Source organism: Agelaius phoeniceus, chromosome 4, assembly GCF_051311805.1.
Source record: "Agelaius phoeniceus isolate bAgePho1 chromosome 4, bAgePho1.hap1, whole genome shotgun sequence".
Taxonomy (NCBI): Eukaryota; Metazoa; Chordata; class Aves; order Passeriformes; family Icteridae; genus Agelaius; species Agelaius phoeniceus.
Window position 1 is genome coordinate 64,838,000 of NC_135268.1, and position 26,350 is coordinate 64,864,349.

A 26,350-nucleotide genomic window follows, 5' to 3' on the forward strand; every position below is an offset into this window, starting at 1 on the left:
GACAGCAAATCCAAGATCAGGTCCTAGGCTTTCAGCAGACCTGATCCACCTCTACCAAACACCCCAGCAACTGTAAATGACACTGGTGCAGCTGAACACAGAATTAGGGGCACTCTCCTTTCAGGTTCCAGTGCTCTCTGTTTCACAGCACTTGGCTCTTCACACACACACATCTTGTGGTGCTACCCTCCTGCCAGTGCTGCCTAAGGACAGCTGCTGCTTTCTGGTTCTCTGCTGACACCTACCTACTTCATCAAATTCCCAGGAAGACACTTTCCTGTGCTTCCCAATTTGTGTCCAGTACAGCTGGCTGTTGGCAGTAAAAGGACAGAGTGTCACAGCAGCCAAAGGCAGGCCATGGGGTACATCCTCCAAATGTGGCAGAGGCACGGGGGAAGATGGATCTGAGGGATTCATTACATAACAGAACTCCAGTATCCAAAGAGCAGGTTCCTTTCTGAACATCTAATCAGCTCTATTTTCTGTATATGGACTATCCATAAATTTCCAGCTCAGCCCACAGATGAGTAAAATTTAACTTATACAATAGCAGATGCTAGAGCTTTTTTATTTATTTATTTTTCCTTTTAAGGATTTCACAACCATATAATGTAGAGAAAAATTACTGTCATGCTAAATCTGCTTTCTGATCCCACCCCCCTTACTGCATATTCCTCAGATAAGTTGACACGTATTATTTCAGTAAAATGGTGATGTTACATACGCCTCTGTGTACACAGTGGGATAATAAATTTGAATTATTTCTTCATGCCCTGATGCAGGCGAGCATTTGAAAGTATATAAGTTTTAAAGTTCACTCACCCTCAAGTTTTTACTAAATTCAAAGTTCACATGTCAGCTGCACTTTCCTAAACCTGCTCACTATCTTACCAAGCTATTTCTTGTATCAGAATCCAGGTCAAGATTACATGTACTTTCCTGTCACTTATATTCCAGCCTTTAAGAGAAAATTGATAGCTGATATATCAATAACCAACTGATATCACTCAGAGTGAGGCTACATCCCAAAGATGACAGGCTACAGAGTGAAGCCTGTCATCTTTGGGATGAGATGGGAAAGAGAAGAGAAGAGAGAAGAGAAGAGAAGAGAAGAGAAGAGAAGAGAAGAGAAGAGAAGAGAAGAGAAGAGAAGAGAAGAGAAGAGAAGAGAAGAGAAGAGAAGAGAAGAGAAGAGAAGAGAAGAGAAGAGAAAGAGGAAGAGGAAGAGAAGAGGAGAAGAGAAAAGAGATTTTAACTGGGAGGGAGCAGTACCAACCAACTAATCCCCCTGCCTGACCAATTCAGGGCTGACCAAATGTTCAAGCATGTTATTAAGGGTATTTTCCAAATGCTTCTTAAGCACAGCCAGGCCTGGGACAAGAATCACCTCTCTGGGAAGCCTATTCCAATGTTTGACCAACCTCTTGCTAAAGAAATGCTTCCCAAAGTCCAATCTAAACCATTCCTGCACATCCTATCTCTGGATACCAGCAAGAAGAGCTCAGCACCTTCTTCTCTGCTTCCCCTTAGGAAGCTGCAGAGAGCAATGAGGTCACCCCTCAGCCTCTTTTGCTCCAAACAACACAAACCCAGAGCCCTCAGCCTCCCCTCAGAGCACTCCCAGCCCTTTCACCAGCTTTGATGTTCTCTGGACACATTCAGGGACCCGTCCTTGCTTCTTAAATTGTGAGGCCAAGCACTGCACACATCACTCGAGATGAGGCTGTACCAAAGCTGAACACACATTCACCTCTTTTGCCCTGTGTTTGTACTGTGTTTGGTGCAGACCTGCACCTTACAAAAATTCCTTTTAATTACTTTTAACTCTCCCAGCCTTACTCTGCTTTGCTTGTTCTAATTGCTGTATGAGATTAAATTAACTTTTCCTCTCAAGTTAGATTGTAGAACATGGTTTGTATGACTGGTCAAATGAGAGCTGAGGATCTTCCCAAAGAAAAGGTGACAAAAAAATGTAACAGCATTGTCATCTTAAAACAATCCCCATAATTTTAACAGTAACTCATACTGTTAAATAAAGTAACAGTAAAATACATACATAAAATACTGTGTCTTCTTCCTGTGATTATTGTACCAAGTATGTGTCTTATTCCAGACAAACTAGAAGAGAAACTTACAAAGGGCTGCATGTTTCAGCATCTCACAAAAAATGCAATCACTCATCATTCAAATTCAAATATAGTTTTCCAAGCTACACGAATTAAAACTGTTTTGTTTACAGCAGAGAGGAAAAATGAGGATTTTTTCCAAGCCATTTGCTGAAAACAACTCTCAGGGCAGATTTTCACAAACATTTACATGCCTAAAGACACCTACTGGCATTTTCCACAACTAGGTGCCAGAGTGCTATTAAAACCCAGACAATTATTTGCATTGTTGGGAATTAAATCCCTCCGAACTCCAGCCCTCCATCCTGCAGCCCGTTACCTTGGAGAAAATTCCATCACCCAAATATTTGCATGTAAAACTGTTCCACAGCAGCTCATGAACCAAGCCATTGGCCCCACTGAAGCAGCAGTTACATTTGGCAGCAGGTCTATCAGGAAGAAAGAGGTACACACAGCACACCAATGCTATGCCCAAAGACTGCACTTGATGAGAGCTTTTACTCATCACCAAGAGCACTTCTGTCACATTAAAGTCCTTCAAGAGCACCTTTCAGAAGTACCAGCCACATCACATTGTCTTGTTCTTCTGGTAATTAATACTTTTTGCTCCTGGTAGAAACAGGAGGAGATCTGACTCTGATACAGTGCTAAATTTAAAATTATCAAATCCTTCTTTTTATCATCAGAAGTTACAAGCTGCATTTATTTCCAAAAGCGTGGGAGAGTTGGTTTTTTGGTTGGTTGGCTGGTTGGTTTATTTTGTAAAGAGCTCTGTATCTGGACTCCTCCCATAGAAATCACAAACTGTATTTTAGATCCCTCATGCACATGTTTTTATGCAAGGTGTGTGAACAAGCTCAAGGCTGCTAATAGGGCTATGGTTTGATTTCCATTGTCCTTGGTTCACTGGTGGAAGTTGAAGGCACATGATTTTATTTATTTAGGAAAAAAGGTTTCCATTTCTGTGAGCTCCTGTTGTTCCAATGAGAAAACTCCAGTTCCTTCGACAGAAATGTCAAGCCTGTAACTTGACAGGGAGGTACAACCTGCAGGTACTACTGAAAAACAAAAACCAACCAGTTTCTAACAGATGCAACAGTATGGCTTGGCCTCCTGCTTCAGCTCCTGATATAATTTAGTGCATGACAATATGAAGTTAATTTAAAAACTAAGTGAAACTCATCTATTTGTCCTATTCTAGTGAAGTAAAAATAATTTAAAAGAAACAGAAATTACTATGACATACACAAACACATGTGCACAGAAAACCATGTGCAGGCACAGATTCACAGCACTGCTCAACCTGAAATTTTTTTTTTTAATTGTGATTCCTCTGTGAGGCCAGCAGCAATCTGATGCCCTTTACTATTGTGTCAAATCCTTACCCATGCTACAAGTCCCAGATTTAATGCAAGTAACATTCAGAAAGGCAGCCTTTGTAGAGACCTTGGGTAATATATTTTCCTGATAAACAGATTTTTGCAATAAAAATATTGTAGTTTTATTATATATTGTCATGGAAAACACTACATTTCAATGCATCAGTCAAGCTGTGCTCATCCTAAATATGAAGAGATTTAACCTTGCAAGTCTTCCAGTGGAGGATCCTTGACTGAAGAGCTCAGATAAACCTGGCCCCAAGAAGCCTAAGCTATTCCAGTTGTACTGAAATTTAAAAAGCAGATCACCATTGTGATCACTTCTGTACACCACTGTACACTTATCAAAGAAAAATATTTTAAACTTAGAATTTCATAAGAAAGATCTCTTTTCCCTTCAGAAATATGCTAGGTGGATCAACAGAAAAAATACATCTGAACACAGGACAGAGAAGAATGGCAACTGTCAACTCTCAGACACTGGGGTTTTTTTATTTGAGAGATTTCTGGTATTTTACATTACTATTGAGGCTACATTAAAAAAAATTTGTAGGCTAAATTCTGCCTCAGAAACAACAGCCCACCTCTCATTTTAAGTCACTTAGTAAAACCCTCACTGGCACAAAACTTCCACCGACGAATAAAAATTATAATCATACCTAGAAAACAGAATTTGGCTGTAACATTGGATCTTAAGAGGACACAAACAAAAAATCATAATACCCAAGATGTCACTCCTGGCAACTTCTGGAAGCCAAAGCTGATATTTTATCAGAAAAAAATTCCTTTCCTTCTTAAGTACATTTCTTTGTTAGTCTATATCACTGCTATACATTTTATATAACATTTTATTTAAATAACATTTTATATGAGGACAAAAAAATATTTACATAGAGACAACATGGGAAATTAAGTTTTGAATCAAACTCTCACTGTACAAAAGCAAGATATGGCAGATTCATGGGTAAACCTATTCTACAAGACAACATCCTGTTGTGCCTCAAGGCTGTAGCATCTCTGCAGATATAATCCTCTTACACAGAGCTGGTTTTATGCTACTTAGGGACAGCAAAGAATAATTCAATAAAGTATTAGATTTAAGGTGGATGCTGGTTTTACATTAGGAATAGGTTTTGTGACATTAAAGACCCAATTTTGAAAAGCAAATGTTTCTTTTGAATACCTTGGTTTTAAAATATGCTGTGGGAGAAAACTGAGACCTGATTTTCAAAGTGATATATTTGTTCAGCTCCAGGAAAATTGCTAAGAATTACAGGTACCCAGCAACTACAAAATCAAACTCATGGTTCGACCTAGGCTTTTTAAGAACAGAAACACACAAATGCCCCTTCATATTACTGTGGTTTACAGACATAATTAAATAACTTGTTTGTGTGCTCTTGTCTGTTTGCAGACACATGTGCATCCCTGACACTCCAGCTTTTACATCTGAGCAACTTTAGCCAAAGCTGCAGGACTTGGTGAGGTATAAAACTGAATTATCCATAGGTATAGTTGAGAATGTCCATAAATAAGCACATAAATTGAACAAAACTGTACCTGCAAAAAGAGCAGGCACTGAATTTTCTTGCTTTTGTAAGAGTCCATTAATATATTAATAGAGGTTTTACATATTTTGTACACTCAGATATATACATATATTTTATCAGTAATGTGTGCTTACATACAGACATATGCAAACATATGTGTACACTTACCACACACACTCACATTCCCTTACCTACACACATTCAAGTTCTTTATTTTCAAAGAAAATGCCACCATTTAATAAACACTGAAATTGGTTCCAGGTTCTCCATGATTTTAGAATTATAGAGAAAGGTAACTTACATCTGTCATTGCATATGACAAAAAATCTGGACTTTACAACCAAATTGAAACAAAAGGAAAGACCAAACACACCCCTCGTGCTACCAGCTTTCCAATCAGGAATCAAAACATCGGAATGAATCTGGTATAACTGCAAGGAGCAATGGCAGCGATTTGTGTGAGTGCATTTTTACAACAAACGTGAATCTTTTGGAAGATGAATTAGTATGGATTTGTGGTGAGCACAAAGTTCTTTCTTGGCCAGGTCACTGCTGAGCTCCTTTCTTCTTGTGCTCCAGCTCCTGCAGGCGCTCCTGGCGGCACTGCGCGTGCTGCGTCCCCACCTTGTGCGCCGTCTCCGTGGCTGCGATGTCAATCTGGGCATACCGGGACGATCCACTCCCTGAAACACCACATGGAATCTGTAACAGGCTGCACCCCTCACACATTCCTGAGCAAAAAAGCTGCTGTGATACTCCCTCCATAGATTTTCTGGCATATCTTTGTCCAGTCTCAGAGAAAGCTGTGTAAAGGGAGTAAGGTGATAGCCACCACTAAAACAAAACACCTCGAAAGCTCTGTTAGCTACATATTCTAGTGGTCTAGTTTTCCTCAAATAAGCAAATGAACCACTTGCATTTCTGCCCCAGGTGTGAATCTCCACCCCTATTACTCCCAGTCAAGGACAAAATTGAAGTTGGCTCTCCCACTTTTGAGAGGCTTCCTCACCAAGCTACCAATCAGGAGATCAGCTCCTGCTTTTTGAACAGAAAACTCTTGTGGCAGCTGGCACTGTTCTTTGTCTGGATTAGGCACCCTGTCAATGTTTACCAGAGCAACACCTTCAGCCTCACACAGAATGACACTTCAGCTCATTTTTCTTGGCAATAGTGGAGACAAGCTAAGTTAAGTAAAATACTTAAGTATTAAGTATTAAGAGTTAAGCAGTAAAATACTTCTATAAGGCTAGAGGCTGGGAAAACTTTAATAGGAAAAAAATTAAATATTTGTGGTCATTACAGGCACCTTTATAGTTACAAAATTTGAGATTGGGAGGGTAGTTGACATTTAGGAAAATTTATAGTCTTTAACTCTTCATTTTTAATGCCTTGGTTCATTGTCTTTAAGAGAAAACATTGCTTTTACATTTCAACACAATGTTGTAGAGAGAACTGCATAAAGATCCAGGAGAAGCTTAGAATTACATAATGAAAAACATAAAAACATTTAAAAATCAAAAAGCATTGGAAAAGTGCTAGCATTTCAAGTTAATAAAATTGCTGAAATTAGAAGACTGAAAATTAAAATCTTTATAGCTGAGAAGTATAGATGGATAACTTATCAATTTCAAATGCAAGGAATTAAATGCCAGATTCTGATGAAAGGATTGCTGTAGCAAGGACTGCATCTCTCAATGACAACACATAGCAGGTGTATTGCATGTTTATGTGCTAATTGCCCAAGTTAAGCCTTAGAAGTAAAATATCCAATCTAAACAAAATAATTAAAAAAAAAAACCATAAAAAATGAAATCATTTGCATTCTCTCTGTAGCACTTTCACATGCCCACATGGAGAGCAGATAGAAGAACACTGTGTTCTGTTCTGAATCATTTGCTGCATGGCTCCAGAGCCAGTGTCTTCAGGAGCAAGCCCTGTACACCCACAGCCCTGTTTCTGAAGCCAAGAAAAATGAGATAAGTGTAGTCCTAATATGCAATGAAAATCTTGAGAACACAAGCAAATTACTGTCTTTCAAACTCCAGAGTTTGAAATGTTCACTTTAGAAGGAGTGCATATACAATCACCTGTCAAAAGGATGCAACATCTTATAGAACTTCATTACTCAAAAATCTTTTTCAAGAAGAGATGCCAATTAAAAAAAAACTGCCTCAGAAACATAAGAGGGTTCAACTCCTCTGTTAGCAGAAGCCTGTTGGTAGATCATGGAATCATTAAGGTTGGAAAAGACCTCCAAATCATTGAGTCCTAGCTTTGACCAAGCACCACCATCAACTAAGCCACAGCACTGAGTGCCACATCAAGTTGATTCTTGAACAGTTCCAGGAATGATGACTCCATCACTTCCCTGGGAAGCCTGTTCCAATGCTTGATCCTGTCCGTGAAAAAAATTCTTCCTGATGCCCAACCTGAACCTCCCCTTGGGCAGCTTCAGGCTGTGTCCTGTCCTGTCACTGTTTCCTGGGAGAAGAGGCTGACCCCACTTGACTACAGCCTCCTTTCAGGTAGGAGGATAAAGGTCTCCCTCTAGCCTCCTTTTCTCTAGGCTGAACACCCCCAGCTCCCTCATCTGCTCCCTGTATGAAATCAGGATTGCACATACCCTATACATTCTGCACATTCTTTGCTGTTTAAATGTACCACAGGCTTCCTTACCTCTTATGCTTGTGCTAGATTCTTGAAGCTCCAGTTCCATGTAGTGAAGCTGTTTTTTGGAAGTAGGGCTGACAGGAATATTAACATAGGTGGCTGCCTCACTGTGGGGTCGATCTGGTGTAGGGACATCAGCTGAATAACCTACAGCCCCTTCTGAAATAAATAACAAGTTACAGCAGGCACTGTTTGCAATGACCAATGTTCATACAGACACACAGAAAGCAAACACTGGGCAGCAATAACTCTGCTTGCCAAACAGGACATTCCTCAGTGGTAAATGGGACATGAGAAAACTGCAGCTTCTACTTTAAATATCCTGAGACACCGATCAAGTCAGGATCTGTTCAGAAGGCCACAGACCACAGACAGAACACAGACCCCACAGGGTCTTGCTGTATTGTGGCAGAAGGCAAAAATTCTGCAGATATTTCTAACAGCAGCACTACCTTAGGTTAGCAGAGCTTTATGTGAAGTAATTTGTTCTAGGAAGATGTGAACCACTACATCATCTGCAAGACAGAAAGCAAAATCAGTAAAGGCTCTTAAAGCCCATCCCAAAAACAGGGACTGAAGAACCATTTCAAGCAAAGAGAGGGCAATCTTAAGGAGACAACATTGAGAGCTTCCCTGTGCAGAACTGAAAAAGATAGGAATAATGCCAGGAGAAGACAAGAAGATGTTAAAGGACTTTCACTGCAAGAAAAAAATAGTGGGAAAACCCTTCTAGATAGTAAAAATCACAAGAACTTTAGAGGAAATCCCACAGAGTTTTCTAGAACTTTCTAAAAAAGACACAGACCAACACCTACTAGTAAACAGTTTCTGTAAAACAATTTTGACTCAAAAACAATTTTTTGTCTACTAGTTTAATTCTCAAGACCTCATCTAGCCCTGCTTTCAATTATTTTAATCTTGTCTGCCTGTTCAGTCCAGTTGGAGTCCTTAGCCTTAAAGACTTTCTACTCTGAAGGCAGTTTGAGACAGAGGAGTGCAGAGGGAAAACACTGTCACTTTGAGGTTCTCCTTTTTCATGAAGTTCTCCTCTTGAGCCCTTCCTTAACCTTCCTTATCCCTAAGAACTCATATCAAGTCTTTTTTTATCCAAAATGCTGCTTTTCCTTTTTTGCCTGTTCAGACCCTATTGAGATGTGAACAGAGAGGCAGTAGGATATCAAGGCATTTTAGAGCATAGAGAAAAATTACTTCTTATATCCAGAAAAGAGCAGCAGTGAATAACCACTGAGGGAAACTTTTTCATCTTTTTGGAAGTATTATGAGTAGCAGAAATAGCTTATACAATGTTAGGCAACAGTATGAGTACGTTCCAGTATAATGGGATCTCCCCAGGCTTAAGCTGTTTAAATCAAAGGAGTCTACTGTACAGTCCAAATACTGGAAAGACTGGAAATTTGGCCAGTTTTCTCACAGATTTTCATTAAAAAACATAGGAAAATCCAAAAAGTATACAAATATTTCTCTGTCAGTCAGACTTCAAGTTGCTGTTGCAAAGCAAGATGTTAAGAACAAAATGACAAAATCAATGCAGAACCGAATGCAGAAGGAATTTTTGTATTTTCATCAAATATCATTCTCAAAAATTATTTTCAATTATTGTGTCCAAAGTATTGCAAAGGAATTTGGCCTGGTTGAGCAAGAAGGGACTCAGAAAAATCATAGCATTGAAAACCTGCATCACAAAAAGTTAGAAGTTGCAAGTGACAATCTTGAGTACAGAGTCACGAATAGTCCTGAAGGGAAAGATCATTTTTGAAGTCTTTCTGTATGCTGTTAAAATGATGTAACAGAAGTGTTAAGTGAAACCTCCTCAAAGTTAGCTAGCATGAAAACTAGCAAGATCCCCTGTAGAACTAAACAGTTAACAGGTTTAAGGAAGCTGAGCATCATACCTGATGCAAACAAGCCAAGGGATTTTCCTGAGAGCTAAAAAACTACACATGGAGAATTGGTAGGGCTTTGTGCAAGAAAAGCAAAAGAAACACATAGAAAAAAAAAAGCAAAACCTGGCAAGAGTTGAAAATTCTTCTCAAAGGAGGAAGGAGGAGAAGAAAAAAACAAAACAAAAGGAAAAAAAAACCTCAGACAGAAAAGCCCAAACAAAAACAAACAAAAAACCCAAAACAGTTGGGCAAACTGGAATGGAAGTAAAGGAAAAGCCTTCTGTAGTTCAGTCAGTGTTGTCTCAATAGAAACTGTGCTTTCTTTGCAAAAATAGGAATACTTGGTTTTCATTTTTCCTTAAAAAACCCAACCAAACAAAAAAAAATCTTATTAGGCACTGAAAACTGGCTTTTATTTGTTTGAAGAGAGGAGTTTATTTAAGAAGCACAGTCAAATGTTCCAACTAATGAAAGCATGGTGTACAGAGTGAGCCATGGACAGTGCTTGCAACAGTCCCTTCTGGCTGGACAGAGAAAGAAGATGTTTCCAAGAGGGGTCCGAAGGCCAGTACTTGAGAACATTATGAAAAGAGGATTTCAGAGAAGAACAGACCACAATGCATGGCTAGAACATTCTGAAAGAATTCCTAGAATATCATGATTGCTTGAAGAGAAAAGGGGAAACTGTAGGAATCAAAAAAGATAGTCAAGCAAGTAACAGGAGAAGAGCTAAAGTGAAAATTTAGTGGCCCTCAACTGAGGGGAAAAGGAAGGAAAATACTATAACTGGGGAGGGAAGAAAAAAGTTACATTTGAAACTGGTGCTGCAGCCTTTCTTTCAGGAAGTGTTAGTTATTCATATTTTCTCCCCAATATAGGCACCATTCTCAGAAATGAACATTACACAGAAAGAAAACCAGCACTATAACTACATCCCAAAGATAAGTGTGTATGTGAGCATGCATGTGAAACTGACATGTTCAAAGGGCAACACTTCAAAAATTACACTTAGAAGAGATCTCAACAATAAAAAAAAATTTAAAAAAAGGAACATAAAAAAAACCAAGAGGTGTTAGTGATCTCTGCACTAAAATCTGTACTGACCAAGTTCCTCAGAACTAGTTGGTGTTCCAGGCTCTGAAGGAAGTGCTAGCATCTCATACCCACCTTTAGGACCTAGAAGACAGGAACACTGTTAATGGCTTTGGATTTAGGAATTTGTGCAATATAATCAAAGCCTATGCTTTTCTGGTTTTGACTTGTAACCTTTTAAACTAAATCTCACCGAATAACCTCAGAAAGCAAAAACAGTTCCTAGTGCTGACTTTTCTGTGATGTTGATGTCAGCATTTCCTTATAAGTGTAACACCAAGGAAATAAAATTTAGGGCACTTTTACAACTATTCACACTGAGGGCCACTGAAGTCAACAGCAGTGAATTTTGCTGTACAGCAGTGTGGGAGCAGAGCTGTCTTGCATGCATGAATCAGGGAGCAATGCGTGGGTGATCTTGGGAGCATCTGGAAGACTCTTGTTAAAATTCCACCTCCAGCATGATGGATAACTTCTGGATTTCTGAAAAACCACCAAAAATGCTTAAGCTAGCCCTTTCAAAGACAACTTTGCTTTCCAAGTGCAAATCTCCATCTTTACAAAGAAGCCAGGCTGCATGACATCATTGGTCTTTCCTGAGCATGAAGCTGAAAAGAGATGCCCACGTTTCTTCACAATCTCAGACTCCACCCCAGTTAAAACCAAGCAAGCAAAAATGCTGCGTCCATAGAATGAACATATTGCAATTAATTTTGAATGACAAACACACATCATCTATCTGCTGGCAGTGTTTTTATCCTCCATTATCATAAAGAAGTATATTTAAATGTGGTGGGTGTTTTTTCCCAGCATATCATTGTTAGGGTACAGGACTTCTCATGACCTGAGGTGAATTTTTTTGGTGGGTGCCCTTTGTTAAAGTGATGGCAGCATTTCACTGCTGTGAATAAGATTACTGCTTATACTCTGTCAGTTATCTCATCTGTCACTGCCTCTTCTAAACTTATCCCATCTGTCAATGCCTTTCTGACAAAAATTCCTCAAAGCAAAAAACCCAAAGAAATACGTAAGCCTTACAATAGGGAATCAAATAATGCATTACCATTAATATTTTCTGAAGTTTAAAATAATTTCAGTTTAAATTAGTTTCAATTTACATGCACACACACCTCATAGTTACTTTTACTTACCAGCTTGGAGACTGTGCCCTCTATGCACTTTCAAAGACCCAGAAGCTGCCATGACAGAAGCACCACCTGTTTTCAAAGGCAGAGATTCATATTAAATCTAAATACCTGTTTCATTTTTAGTAGACGTTTCTGAAACATCTAGAAAAAAAATAAAACAAAACACAAAGAATTACAAGTCATTGTTCTTCTTTTTGCCAATTTTTAAAAATTTTTGCTAAATGCTTAATCCTGAGTTTGGGGCATTAAAATCTAATTTTGTTGTTTTCTTTCTTTAGAGAGAAAGGATGCCTTCCATAAAACCTAAGGATGCTGTCCCTCCTGTTTGTGGTGAGTACTACGTTCCTCACAGGGAAAACTGTCTTGAGCTAAGACGTAAAATGGCAATGAGAACTGAGTTGGGAGATGCCTTTGCAATCCATAATATAGTTTTAGCAACAACAAAGTTTAAAGTGCTCATTAAAATCCGATCAGAGTGGATCCAAAACCTGTCTAAGAGCAATGTGACCTCTGGCTGGGTTTTGGGGTATCCCCAGCTGACCTCGCTGCTCTGGAGAGCGCAGCCTTGTCCAGCACAGCCTGCCTGGGCTCCCAGGCAGCTCCCAGTCGCAGCTACCTCAGCAAGCTCAGCTCTTAGTGAGATCAGATCTTTGTGATTATCAGCTCATTTTGTGATTTCAGCTCTTGCCTTGCTCAGTGCCTTGGGCAGACACAGGGAGAGAGAGGAGAAGGCCGTGTGAGGTTCCTCAGGATTGTCTTTATTGGCCTTCTGCAAAGGCCTCAGGGACAGCTCTTCTGCCAAGCTGGGCACAAGTAGCTCTTTATACAGGGCACAGGAGTTTTAGGAATTGTCCAATAGCAAGGGTCAAAAGGGAGGTGACCTATAGTCTGACAGAGAGATAAGCAAGGGTCTGGAGGTGGGAGAGGGCCCTCTTAGCTCCAGCCATGGTGACTGGGCATTTCCTATCTTAGGCTGCTGACCGCCAGGGAGGCCTTGCAGGCCCTGTGCCTGCTGCGTAAGTGAATGAGAAAACTGCCCCACTTCAGCACTCCACCAGCCATGTTCAGAATGGACACAGCAGGCCAGAGGCAAGGGAACACAAGGGATCTGCTCCATGGGGATGGAATCCAGGTTCTTGTGAAACGCCCTCCCAGTGTTCCAGCCATGGACACCCCAGATGGCACAGCCAGCCTCCCTTCCAGTGCAGGAAGCTGCACTGGGGAAATTTGGGGAAACAAGAGCCATCAACTGAGAAAGCTGCAGGGTGGCAGCCCTGCAGTGTGGCTTGGCTGCACACACAAGCTCCTTCTTTAGGCAGCAAGCTCAGCAGCATCCTCACCACTGCTGGCTGTGGGGTGACCTCACCCCATCCACCCTGAACCTCTGCTCTCTGCTGTGTCACTGTGGCCACCTCAGCAGAGCTCAGTGGCATTTCTGTCCTGGCATGAACAGTTGTGAGGGAACTGCGTGTGCAGGAGATGGAGCTGAGCAGGGAGCGGGTGGGAGGCTGTGGGGATGAGTAACCCTGCCCCTGCTGCCATGTGCTGCAGCCTGCTGGGGCCCACATTTAAAATTAACACTTTTCTAAGCTGATGAATAGTCTCTGAGCAGGTGAGACACTGCTCTGCAAATTGTTTTTAAAATAGCGTCCAAAAATTACCACAGCTCTTATGCAACATGAAGAAATGCTGTAAGATAAATATGCTGAAATATCTAAGAAAGCTGCACAGCCTGGGAATCTAAAGAAAAAGGCAAGTTCTTTTTTTTCCCTCCTGTATAAGTATACACACAATTTTAATTCTAAGTCTAAGGGTTTCTAAGTTTGTAAAATTAATCCTACTTTTATAAAATAAATCTAAAAAGCCACTTATTATTTCACTTAATGAGGACAATGGATTAAAAAAATAGTAAAAAACCATTTTAAAAGGGCACAACTGAACTAAAGCCTTTAGTTTGTTCTCTTTATATACATCCAAGGGTAATCCAAGGCTACAAAATTCAATTTAAAGTATGCCATGCTGAAAATGTGATTTTGTATTTTAACAAAGGAGGTCAGATTGAAGAACCTTTACAGATTATAGAACTCTGGTGAGGACTTAACAACTAAAAATCTTATTTAGAATTTTGTTTTTACCAAGACTGCTGATAAAAATAAATGCAAAAATAGGACAGCCCCAGGTTAGCTGATTTACTTATATATTCACTTTAACTCATCTTCCTTTTTTCATATCAGTGCATCCTCTCTCTGCATTGAAAACATCAGAATATGTTTTATGAAGCCAAAAGCCTCCCCTTACTTTGAAGAAAGAGTAGAGCCTTATGCTAATTTCAGCATCATCAGAAAACTAGTGTAGGGTTGGGGTTTTTATTCCCTCAAAAACTTATTGCAACTCAGCAGAAATTATTCCAGAGGCATTGTGGATTCTTAACCAACATTTTTAGGATCTGTAAAGAACACCCAGGACAGGAAAAGAGATTTAAAACAATAAGATATTCCAATCCATTTATGGTCAAGTTTAAATTTTCCCATTCAGGGCTTATTTAAAAGATCCACGTTAATGTTTCAGGATTTGACCTGTTGCATTTTCCTAATTTTTAAATCTGGCAACTAACAAATATTTACATAGTCAAATCTCTCAGGGAATTTTTTTTTGAAGTTTTGAACATCATTGTGTAAACACTTGTCAACAGAGATCAACCTAGATATTTTCTTCCTTCTTCTTCTCAACTACTGAATAAACTGGTTTGTTTCTTATTCATGAATTCCAGGCTAACACTTGCAGGAATGGAAAAAGCAAGATAAATTCCTGAGCAAAAAAAGTATCCAGCAGGAGACAGACGCTCCCTTCAATTATTCTTCTCATTTTACAAGGGATTGTTAAGAATATTTTTTTATTCAGTTTCCCCTGTCATCTAGGTCTGTGTGGCTGACTCACTCAGGTCTTTCTCAAAACTGAGGATCTCATCAAGAGAGTTACTTCTACTTTCCTCAATCTGCAAGAGGAAGAAGGTATTCAAAATGTGGCAAAATGAAAATAATTTGCAGGATATTTTGAATTCTGACATTTGATTAGACTCAGAAGTTTAACATAGCTCAGTGAAGACAACAACTATTTGAAATATTTTTCTAGCTTTATAGTTATTACTTCATAGTTATAGTTTTCTAGCTTTATAGTTGTTACTTCATGCCCATTCTTCAAACATAAGGACAGTTTACAGCACATGTGCTACAAGAAAGAGCCATGAAAAAAAAAATAAGGAGGGAAGATGGAATATAAACTATAAACTGAGCCCAGACAGTTTACATTTTCACATCTTCTGACCTAGCATTGCATGACCAGTGAGGAGACACACACAGCCCTGCACTGCCTTTACCAAGTGATCCCTTCTCACTGCCCAGCCTCTTTGAGGGGTGGGACACAAACTCTTCAGGTCTGGGCTATTAAATTTCCTGACAAGGAGTCAGAACAGAAGAAAACACCACATTCTGTGATAAAACCCTGCTTCTTGTTGAATTAAAACTAGCTTTATTATGAAGAACTTTGACCCACTCACCCAAGCAACATTCCCATCTCCTCCTCTGAAAACAGATCCCTTGCCTAAAAGAGCATCCAAAGGCTAAAGCAGCTGATTGGCAGGAGGAACCCTGCAGGAGCACCAGGAGGTTGTTTCATGTAAATGTAACAGGAGACTTCCTGCTCCTGTATATTTGCCCTACAAAACCTTCCTGTTCGTTCTTTTCGATTTTCAAAGTCATTTCATATATTTTCTGTTATAAAAATGGCATTACCTGCAAGACATAAAAGCTGAAGGGGATACTTAAAATGCTTGCTTGCTCTACTGATTTCTCCATATTCAGAAATGCCTCCTGTCTCTCTAAAGGACAACTTTAAAGTGGTAGAATCTCTCAAAATTAGAAATGCATTCAAGCACCTTGTTCAAATATTGCTCCTCAAAAACATCTGTGCAAAAAATAACAGAGAATCTAACTACCTCTAGCAATTATTCATCTTCTCATGCTGTGGGCCATTCCAGCCCAGCCTCTTATCCTTAAAAATGCAAAAGTGTTAAGCTAGAATTATTACCATTTTCTTGTGCCAGGAAATTCAGTGTCTGGGGTTTTTTTGAAAAATACATCTTCAAAGATGCTTTACATACATTTAATTCAAAAATCTTCATACATGTGAAGTTCAGGATCTCCACTGGCCAGGGATGAAGGTCAAACACAAAACCAAAAATTTTTTTTTTTTAAATTTGAAATAAGCACTATATGTGCAAATAAGGTCCTCACCTTTGTGTTCTATAAGACTTCCCCAGGTTTCAGTGTCAGAGAAGGTGTGGGGAAGCAAATCACAAATAATCAAAGGACAGGACTAGAGGGTTACTGTGGCATGGACTCACCACCTTCTGTCAGCCCCAGTACAGAGAACAGGATCTGCTGGATCTGCTCAGCCCAGAGGGTGAAGCAGCAGCACTGGGATCATTCTCTGACATGGTTTCCCCACAGTTTTCTCTCCCCCCTGGGAAAATGCCTCTCTTAATTCAGACACTCACCAAGGCCAACATTTAGTATGCAAATGCAATATGTATTTTAATAAGTTTACTTTTTCTGAGCTCCTATATTTTTTCCTCTGCAGAATTATTTTTAGTGGACCTGTAGAATAAAGCAGGACCAAGAAAGAGCATGCCACATTATGGCAGGATTTCATTAATTATTGGAATGATGCTTGTCTATCTTACAGTGTTTAGCCCTATAAGGTATGACATGACATATCTATGGTGGACACTGTTCAACACAGAGTCCTTCCCTGGCTCAATAAAAATATCAGAGTGTACTTGGTCTTCCTACATCTCAGGAGCTGACAGCACAAATCCTTAAAAAAAGTGAGAATTGTAAATTGTTTTCAACCTCAGCAATAATAACTACTACAGTATGGCCCAGATTCTTCTTTCTCATTGCTCTGAATTAATTCCTTAAAAGCTGACTCCTAAGCTTGAAATAAAAGCATCATGCTGCATAGGTATGCAATAAAAATATTTTAAAATCCACAAAAAAGGACCTAATTTTCCATCAGAAAAGCTAAGCTGTCAGCCAGCTGACTTTGTTTTCAGAACCTGTTATATACTTAATTTTATTCTTTCTTCTAGTCTGCCTGCCTTGTGTCCCTATCTACCTAAGAAAAATTTAATAGAGATACAGTGTTCATAATCAGCATTCAGGTGATACTTTAGCTGAATTCCAATCCACAGCACTGTTTTATGTTTATTCCTTAATTCATCCCCTCAGAACCTTTCCCATCAAGCATTGTGTAGATTTGGTATTGCCAGCAAAGAGGCTGTCAGAGAGCAGAGTGTCTGCTGCAATGACAGTGAATCTGCTCCTATGGAATAAGGGGAAAATGGAAAAGAGAGATAATTTACAAGTCAAAAAAGCAAAACTGGAAGTGCACTGCTTCCCTGGGAGCATTTTTGTTACTTGCCCACTCAACTACTGACTTTTGCATAGCCAGAGCCCCTGGCACAGGGGTGCAGGGAGGTCAGACCTCCCTCTAGGGAAGTTTAATTTGAGCATTGAAACACTCACGGCTGGGCCAGACCCATGGGAATGCCCAGGCAAGCAGCTCCCCTGTGGGAACTAGGAAAGGATGAAAGTTTCTGAAATATGGTGCATAGAGCTGGCATGAAATGCCTTCTCCAGGGACTGCAGCCTCCCTAAGCACTTCTGCAAGCTATTCCAGCTCCCAGCCTCCCTTCTCTAAATAGGAGTCTTGGGATTCAGTCTGCTCAGCTCATTTGGAAGGGGTTGGCAGCTAAGGACAGAAATAGTGGCATTTCCCCAAGGACAAAAATAGTGACATTTCCCCTCCACACTGAACAGCCTCATGGTTTAAACATCATTCATAAAAGAAGATTGCTGTGACAGACTTCTACTCAACTGAGAAAATACAAATATTTTGAAGGAAATCATTCGCCCCTATGAGTAAGAGCTGGAGGTTCCTTATCTAAGGTGTCGCAATGGAATAGAAAGGAGAACAAGATTAAAAGAAGAGGCCTAAATTACCATAGAAATGGCAAAACTGCTAGGAAATACATTGTAAATGTAAGAATTGCAGAGGACTTTGGGTGATTCGAGGTGGATTAAGGATTCTCACTGCAGTACTAAACATTTGTCAGACATACAGAGAAAAACATCCAAACCTAAGGGCAGAGACTCACTAGACAACTGCTTCAGTCCTATTTTTCCTGCAGTGCTTTGGTTTATAGTACCAGAAAGATAGTGAAGATAATGGCAAACTCTTCAGCTCACCATTCTGTGAAGGAATTTATGTGCAGTCTATTGTTTCACCTCCCAACACTGAATGTGGATCTTATTCACAATCCCTTAACTCAAAGCACATGAACAGTTCCTGAGAAAAAGCCCTACATAAATATCTCTGAAACTGCAACCACCAGATCAAGCTGCAGGATTCCTTAAGCAGTGATGAGAGCCTCTGCACAGGTCCCCTGAGAACTGCTCACACAAAATGTACCAAACTGAGGGGTCTCCAGAATCCAGCAGTCTCAGGAAATCTGAATCATATTTTTGAACCTCTATCCTGTCATGGCATTTTGAGGTCCATCATAACTATAAATGCAGTCTATTATACTTAAGAGCACACATTCACACATTATACAACTCAAAAGAATCCCTTACCTTTATCTGTAGTACAAAGCTATGATAACAATGGGAACATTTTCCTCCTACAAACTCAAGTAATCTAATTCAGTCTCTCTTTCTAATCAATATTTACAAAGGTATTTATAACAAAGGCAACCAAATTATTTAAACCTGAATTAAATGATTCACCCCAACTTGTTTTTTTCCATCTAATAATGCAACTTAGAATTGTTGCCATATTTAGAACACTTTTCTCTTTGCCATTAGAATGAAACACAATTCCCCAAAGTTGCTGAGTCTGTTGCTCAGCATATGTCACTAAAAGGAGAAAAAGAATGCCCACATTCCCTACCAATAAACTAACAAATACACAAACAATTTATTTGTGTCTGTTTAATTCCATGTCTTGCTACAGGACCAAGACATTCGAGAGCAAAAATATTGCATAGAAGATGTGGGCACCTGTAGCTCAGGAATGAATGGGTTTGCATTCTACAGTGTATTTAAATTAAAATATGATAAAAAAGAAATGTATTTGTGAGTAAGTGAACTGTTACAGTAGGAAATGTTATATCTGGGTGTTAGGTCATTGTCATCTATGCTAGCAGATGTATCTTGCCATGTATATGCACAATACAGGTTTTGAAAGTAGCTACCTCAAATTAGCATGCCTCTATTTTATTCTCAACAATGGATAACAATCTCTCTATTATTATTTCTGGATAATAATAGAGAACCACAGACAAGTTCTAATGCAGTGCTACAGAACAGTGTGAATGACTGCTCAGCACCCTGGGACCTCACTTAATACCTTAGATTAAATATTCAAATGCTACAGAATTATTTTGAAAGCTTTGCAATGCTGAGTTTAATTATACTTAAAATTTCACACATATAAAAGAAAACACCCTAATACATAATAACAATAACAATAATAATAACAATAATAATAATAACAATCTAAGGATAATAAAAATGCAATGAGACACAGAAAACTGCAGCTCCTTTTGTATTCTGAAAAATAGGTTTAGCATTGAAAAATAAAATTGTACTGGTATATTAGAACATTTGAGAGGTGAAACCCCATAAACAAAAATTCACTCACTGGCTTTAGATGCTGCATTTGTCTTAAACATTTATATTTTTCCTGCAAGAGTTATTTTCATAAACTATATTTTTCCAGTGTACCAGACAATAAAATGCACCTGCTCAAACTTCTTTTTCTGTTGATATAAAAATATGCCGTGTATTTCTGCAGTTCCAATTTGCTTCATGGTAGGTTTTATCAAAACAGCTAACTCCCTCATATGCATGAATAGTCGGAGATAAAGATTTTTCTCAGATGTTGTTTGGATCCAAAATTAACTTGATGCTGAAATTAATACAGAAATAACATTCTGCCCACCACATGCAGCAGAAGTTTCCCTGTATTTACACACACTTGAATCATAAGTGTTCTGGTTTCCTTGGTTTGAGTGGAGGACTAGAAACTTGAGTACCAGAGGGAAAGATAAAATTAATGAGCCAATTTGGGCTTCTACTTACACCTCTATAAATCAAGAGTAATTCCACTGACTTGAGTGAAATAACTAGCAACAAGATCTGCTAAATGCTTCTGGATTTTCTCCTGCTAAGGCAGACCAAGGAAGGAGTTACTTTTAACCTTCCCCAGAGACACCTCCTGATCCTGAGTATCTCACTGGATTTGTTCACACAAAGACCCACCAGTCACACTGCTTTATGTATTGGCCAAGGTTTTCTAAAGTAGTAAAGAAACCCAAGCACAAAGAGCTGCTCCATGTCTATTGGAGGTGGGAATCCCATGAAATTTAATGGATCTGGTAAACTATTTAAGGAATGGAAAGACATTTAAGACAGTAACCAAATTCTTTGCACAGATCTCTCCAAGGTCTAAGATGGAGAGAAACCACACAAAACAAAATGCTTATGAAATGTTTTCTTTGGAGTAAAATGATAACTCAGAGGTGCCAGACCGGTTTGGCTGAATTAGACAGGGAACTCAGGTGACCAACACATTCTACTGATAGAGAGGTTTACACTGCAAGGACAGCCATAAATAATAATCTTTCCAGGCCAGACACTCAGTGTCCTCTCATTGGTGATTTTGGTGGCCAATCAATAGTTTCACCAATGTGACAGAAGTATCTCCCAGTTGGTTCTGTAAAGATTCATTCCTGTGATTTTGTTATTTAGGAAACTGGCTATACACACTGAACATATAAATCATGTTTGCCTTTGGTACTAATGTAGCCTAAAAAGAAAAAGTTCTTGTTGTTCTTTGAATATGTAAGTAGAAAAGGCACTAAACAGCTTTTTCAAGACTCTAACAACTTTGAACCTCTTCAGATTAACAAAAGAAAGGGGGAAACAAATATATAAATATTTTCAACCAAGGTTATTACAGATTACAATGTATTTCATAACTGCCAAGTCATGGATTGCAGAAGAAAAACCAACCACAAACAGCACACCTCCCAATATACTATTTAGTTCTGCTTCCATAAATCTTCTGTTTCTTTTATCACAATTTGAGACTAAAACATCATTGTTAAATAAAGTAAATAAGTAAATGGCTCCTACCTGATATAGCTGGTAAGACTCCAGACTGTAATACTGCTGTTCCCTAAAGAAAACAGAAAATTTTAGAATGAAAAATCTGTACAAGAAGTAGAAACCTGACAAAATACAGAAGGTATATAAAAGTAGAAGGGAGGGGAGGAAATCAGAAATGTGGCCAAGATTTCATTTATGAAAGAGAAAAATGCCCCACAGCACTTCAGAAAATATTAGATTATACTTAACAAAAATGCAAAAATGCCAACAGAAGTTTGATGTGTGAAATTACAACAGATATGGGACACAGTTAAAGTGTCATTGAAATTATAGGAAAGACAACAAATAACTAGAAGAATCAGCTTTGATTAGCTAAAGAAATGAGCCTGAGATAAGAAAAGAAAAATAAAAGCAGTGTTTTGTTATTAAGTGATTTTTTCAGTCTGTAAGAATGTCTTCATTTCCCTTTTCAGTACATCATATTCTATTATTTCTGCAACTCTGAGGCCTCCTGCTGCAATCCTCTGTAAGGCAGAGGCTTCACTAACAGTGGCAGCAGCAAAGGTAACTCAGCAGAAAGAACAATAGAGGGATGTAAAACTACCTTTTATAATTCTACAAAACACAGCAAAACATGCTTTTGCCTGTAGGAGAACCTTTTGAAATTATTATGGCATCATGTACAAATGTAAGTGCATGGTTTTCAAATGCAGAGCATAATGCAGATCCCAACCCACCCTGTGATTACACCAAAGCAGAAAAGGGGTAAGTGACCTCACTCAAATCATATGCTTTTGTCACACCTGCTATGACACCCAAACAAAAACTCTCATGATTACCTAAGGCCTGCATGCCTCGTAGCATTACTCATAAATATCAGTTAAATATCCTCATATAAACACGTCAGCTTTTGTCTGTGGCCCAGGAGCTGAGTGGGGGTGGCTGCTGGCTCCAGGCACCCCAGCAGCACAGCACCCTCCGTAAGCAGATATGCACGATCTGTGTGTCACACACCAGGGGCTGCATGGCCAGGGCTATTTTAGCTCTGGTACTGATCTGCCTGCTGTCAGATGACATTCATTTTTTATGTTCTGCTTCCAAATATCTTGGGTACAGTTCAATGACTGATGCTAGGAGAACCCAGTGGTTTGATATGCTGGGTCATTATTCATAGATTAGCTTGATTTCCCTAAAGAGATAAATAGAACTTAAGCCTGGCATTTCTTTCTGTGGGTACAAATAACCATCATGGCACATAATCCTTTTCACAATCAAAATGGGATTTTCTTCTCCCCCTTCTGTGTATATTTGGAATATCTTTGCCTTCCTCTCACTTTTTTTTCTTTTAAAGTTTCATTTTATTATACTCAAACTTTCACTCACTTTAAATTTCATTAAATATGTGATTGATCACACCAGTTCTCATAAAAAAAAAATCAGCAGTTGAAAATACTGTCCCACAGGAAGAGGAGCAGGCTAGGCTTTCCCATCTCTATACAACTTTTCAGTGATTACATACTTAATCCTGCTCTGGTGCTGCTTATGGGAGTTTTAGTTTTTGGATCCAAGATCAGCCCAAAAATCCCAGATCATCTAATATAACCTCCACAGCATGGAGCAAAGATACTGCACTGCAGTTTCCTGCCTACAGAAGAAGTTTTTCCAGATTCATAGTGACAAAAAGCACCAGAACAGCTTTGCAAGATCACCTCTGTGGCATAAAAAGGAGCCAGAAGCTTGCCAGTTAGATGAATAAAAAACAAAACAAAACAAAACAAAAATTGTCTTAAAACTAATTCTTCCCATTACTGGCTATGATGGAGAACTGATCAGTATTAACGAAGCATTTTCACAGAGCCAAAATATTTTTGTTTCCTATTTTGCCTCCTAAAAAGGAGTAACATACACTTCCAAGAAAAAGCTCTGTAGGTTTGAATGCTGAGCAGGGCTCCATCATCACTGGCAAGAGGAATGAAATGCCAGTCACCTGATAACTGTGCCAACATTTCAGACACACCTCCATCAGCCACAGCTTATGTAATTCCCTCTGTGTATCTTTAGAAATAAAGCTTTTCTTTCAGATCATCTAAGTTTGGCAGCTTTTTATAGCTCCATTATTCTGCGCCTACTGAGAGTCAGAGTTCTCAGCACAGGGAAGATGAACCTCTTGGAGCAGGTCCAGAGCATGGACAGAAAATGATGGGAGGGCTGGAGCACCTCTCCTTTGAGGAACGGCTGAGAGAGTTGGGCTTGTCCAGCCTGGAAAAGAGAAGGCTCCAGGGTGACCTGGAGCAGCTCTTCAGTACTTACAGTATAAGAAAGATGGGGACAGACTTTTTAGCAGATTGTGTTGTGATAGGAAAAAGGGTGATGGTTTTAAAATGAAAGAGGATGGATTTAGACTGGGTGGTGAAACACTTGCACAGGTCACCCAGAGAAGTCATGGATGTCCCATCACTGGGAACATTCAAGATTAGGCTGTATGGGGCCCTGAGGAACCTGACCTAATGGAAAGTGCTCCCCCTCACTGCAGAGGGGTTAAACTAGGTGTCCTTTAAAGGTTCCTTGCATCACAAAATTGTCTGTGCTTTTTAGGTCTCTCTTGCTTTAGTCAAAGCACATATCTGAAGTTTTGCCCCGACCCGAGCCCTCAAACGTGAAGAAGAAAAGCTCAACATAAATGAGAGGCTCCCAGATTTGTCTTGTTATGAAACAGGACTTTGTACTTGACAGTAATAGAAGCAAGTATTTACTTTGTGAGATTTTTATTCTGCACGTTCCAAAAATGCACTCATAAATGAAGGCTTGATTGCAACATTGGTCAAATGCTTCATTTTTGCAGAGGAGATAATCTAGATTGTTTTTTCTCCTCTCCCTCCCTTTATGCTAAAGCTATTATGTAGTAACAAGGCTACACAAAATATCCAGTTTTTCAAAAGGAAACCATGAAAATCATGACTCAAAATCCCTGAGTCCCTGAAAACCAGGAACTGTGAGCAGACTTCTCCAACAATGAACAAACCCTCTCCTGCCTGCTGTGTGTAACTGGTGGGAAATCATCACAACCCTCTGACTGCTTCACATAGTTTGTGTGCAGAGGGAGGCAGCAGATTACACTCACATAATATAGTTTATTACAATAAATTTGAACCATCAGAAACTTCACAAAGGAGCAAAGGGCTCAGTGAGAGATCCTAAATTAAGATTTTGAAATCAGCATCACAAAAAAAAAAAAAACTTTAAAGTGCTTTTAGAAAATGGAAGAGAAAAAGTTCTGCAAAGATCAGGTATTTCAGCAAAAAGGAACCAGTCCCTAATGAAACTGACAGTTCTAGTACTTTTCTTGTAAGGATTAAAGACTGATTTATTCTATTATTGTAAATCATAATTAAGTTTAAAGCTTGAATGCTTAGGCTGCCACAAGAAAAACAAAGTTCCTAGGAAAGGTCAACAAAAACAGGCACATAGAGCAACCTTTAAAGGTCATCTGCCTTGCTGGGCTCTTTCACCCAGCAGTTGATCAGGTTCAGAACAAAGGATACAAAATTTTTTCTCTATGATCCTTCCTAACAGCTCCAAATGAAACAAACTCCTGCCCATAGCATGTTTCATTGGTGCAGGGCTCCAATTTCAGCCACAAACTCCTGATTACTCAGCTTCATCTGTCACAAGCCCACTGCCAACTACAGAAGGATTGCTGAAGTCAGTTTAGAAACATCTCCACTTGCTCAGCCAAGCCCAAACATCAGCTATTTTATGAGGCATGAAGCTGGGAATTTCAGTGCCACTGGCAAGCCGTGGGCTGTGCCACATTAAAATATACCCCTTAAAATATACCCCTGCATAAAATATACCGCTCTATATTTTATATATAAAATATACATTTTATTTATATATATATATATATATATATATATATATATATATATATATAAAATATATACACATTTATATCTATTATATATATATAAAATATACATTATATATATATGTATATATATGTATAATATATACATATTTATTATATACATATATAATATACATACATTATACATATATTACATACATACATTATATGTACATATAATATATATACATATATATTATACATATACATATGTATAATATATATATACAATACATATATGATACATATATATATATACATATACATATATATATATATATGAGCTCTGCTTATCAACAAGGTACAGGTCTTGTTTAAAAAACAAGAGGTGAGAAACAACCAAAAGTATTGTTTAATTCTAGTCCATATTTGTTTCACCATCTTCTCATGTTTTTTACAGAGGCCTCTGCAGTTGTGATTTTTTTATGCTTCTGTTGAGAGGCATCTTCTGCTCCTTGCTCTGGGCTTCCCAGCTGCCTGCAGCCAGGAGCCTCTTGTCACACGACCCAGACCACAACCATTAGCATCAGAACGTGATCATTACCTCCCAAAATGACCCAACTTGCCTGGAGCATCCTCTGAAGCTGTCCACTCATGGGACACAAAGAGAAGCTGGGCTGAGTTCCCTAGCACAAAAGCCAGTAGCTGGGTCCCCCTGCCAGGCAGCAGAAATTCACAAGGTCGAGTCTCAGCTGCAACACTGAAGGGTCAAATTTCAAGTTCTGCTACGGATAATATATGAGCCCACAGGGAAACTGACACAGCAGCAAGGCACATGATTTGCTCTTGTCTTTTCCTTTTCAAAACCAGATCTAGAATTACTGCACACTGGACAGTCACACTGGAGTGTGCTGAACAACTGCACTGTAATGCAATTACATGGTCACATACCAGTTTTTCCATGGGACATCTGTTTCCTTCACTGCATGAGAGAGACACATGTGTGGCTACAATCAAGATGGCATGAGCAACAGTAAATCTGTCAATTCCTCAACACTGAGGAGCTTAACTTTCCAACCTAAACCACATCCTCTCAACATCACACACATATCTCAATATGCACAGAAGTATTCCAGAGGAAGCAGCTATGCAATACCATCCAAGGCATATAAAATACCTGGTGTAAACACATCAATGTTGTTTTTGTCTGTCTCCAGGCATTGCTACAAGCCAAGCTTGCATACTTGCTAGACAAAAATATAAGTCAGGAGAATGTACAGCTGGCCCAAAGCAGTAACACTCAGCCCAGGTCAACAGCAAAGTCTAAAGGCACAAAACACCAAACCCCCCTAAACTGTCCTAACAGCAATATCAGCTCTCTTGTGATTACAGAGACATGCC

At 39.1% G+C, this 26,350-nt stretch overlaps 1 protein-coding gene across 3 annotated transcripts in view; it reads right to left on the reverse strand.

Moving 5' to 3' along the window:
• Positions 1–3,982: 3,982 nt before the first annotated feature.
• Positions 3,983–26,350, reverse strand: part of DOK7 (docking protein 7) — a 59,933-nt gene continuing 37,565 nt past the window's right edge. For all 3 annotated transcript variants that reach the window (XM_077177766.1, XM_077177765.1, XM_054633716.2), the window contains 5 exons: positions 21,130–21,172; positions 11,873–11,938; positions 10,734–10,805; positions 7,732–7,884; positions 3,983–5,738 (listed from right to left, as the gene is read on the reverse strand). In XM_077177766.1, coding sequence (XP_077033881.1) covers positions 5,602–5,738; positions 7,732–7,884; positions 10,734–10,805; positions 11,873–11,938; positions 21,130–21,172 — 471 coding nt within the window. In that variant the 3' untranslated portion in view covers positions 3,983–5,601. The remainder of the gene's footprint in view (positions 5,739–7,731; positions 7,885–10,733; positions 10,806–11,872; positions 11,939–21,129; positions 21,173–26,350) is intronic.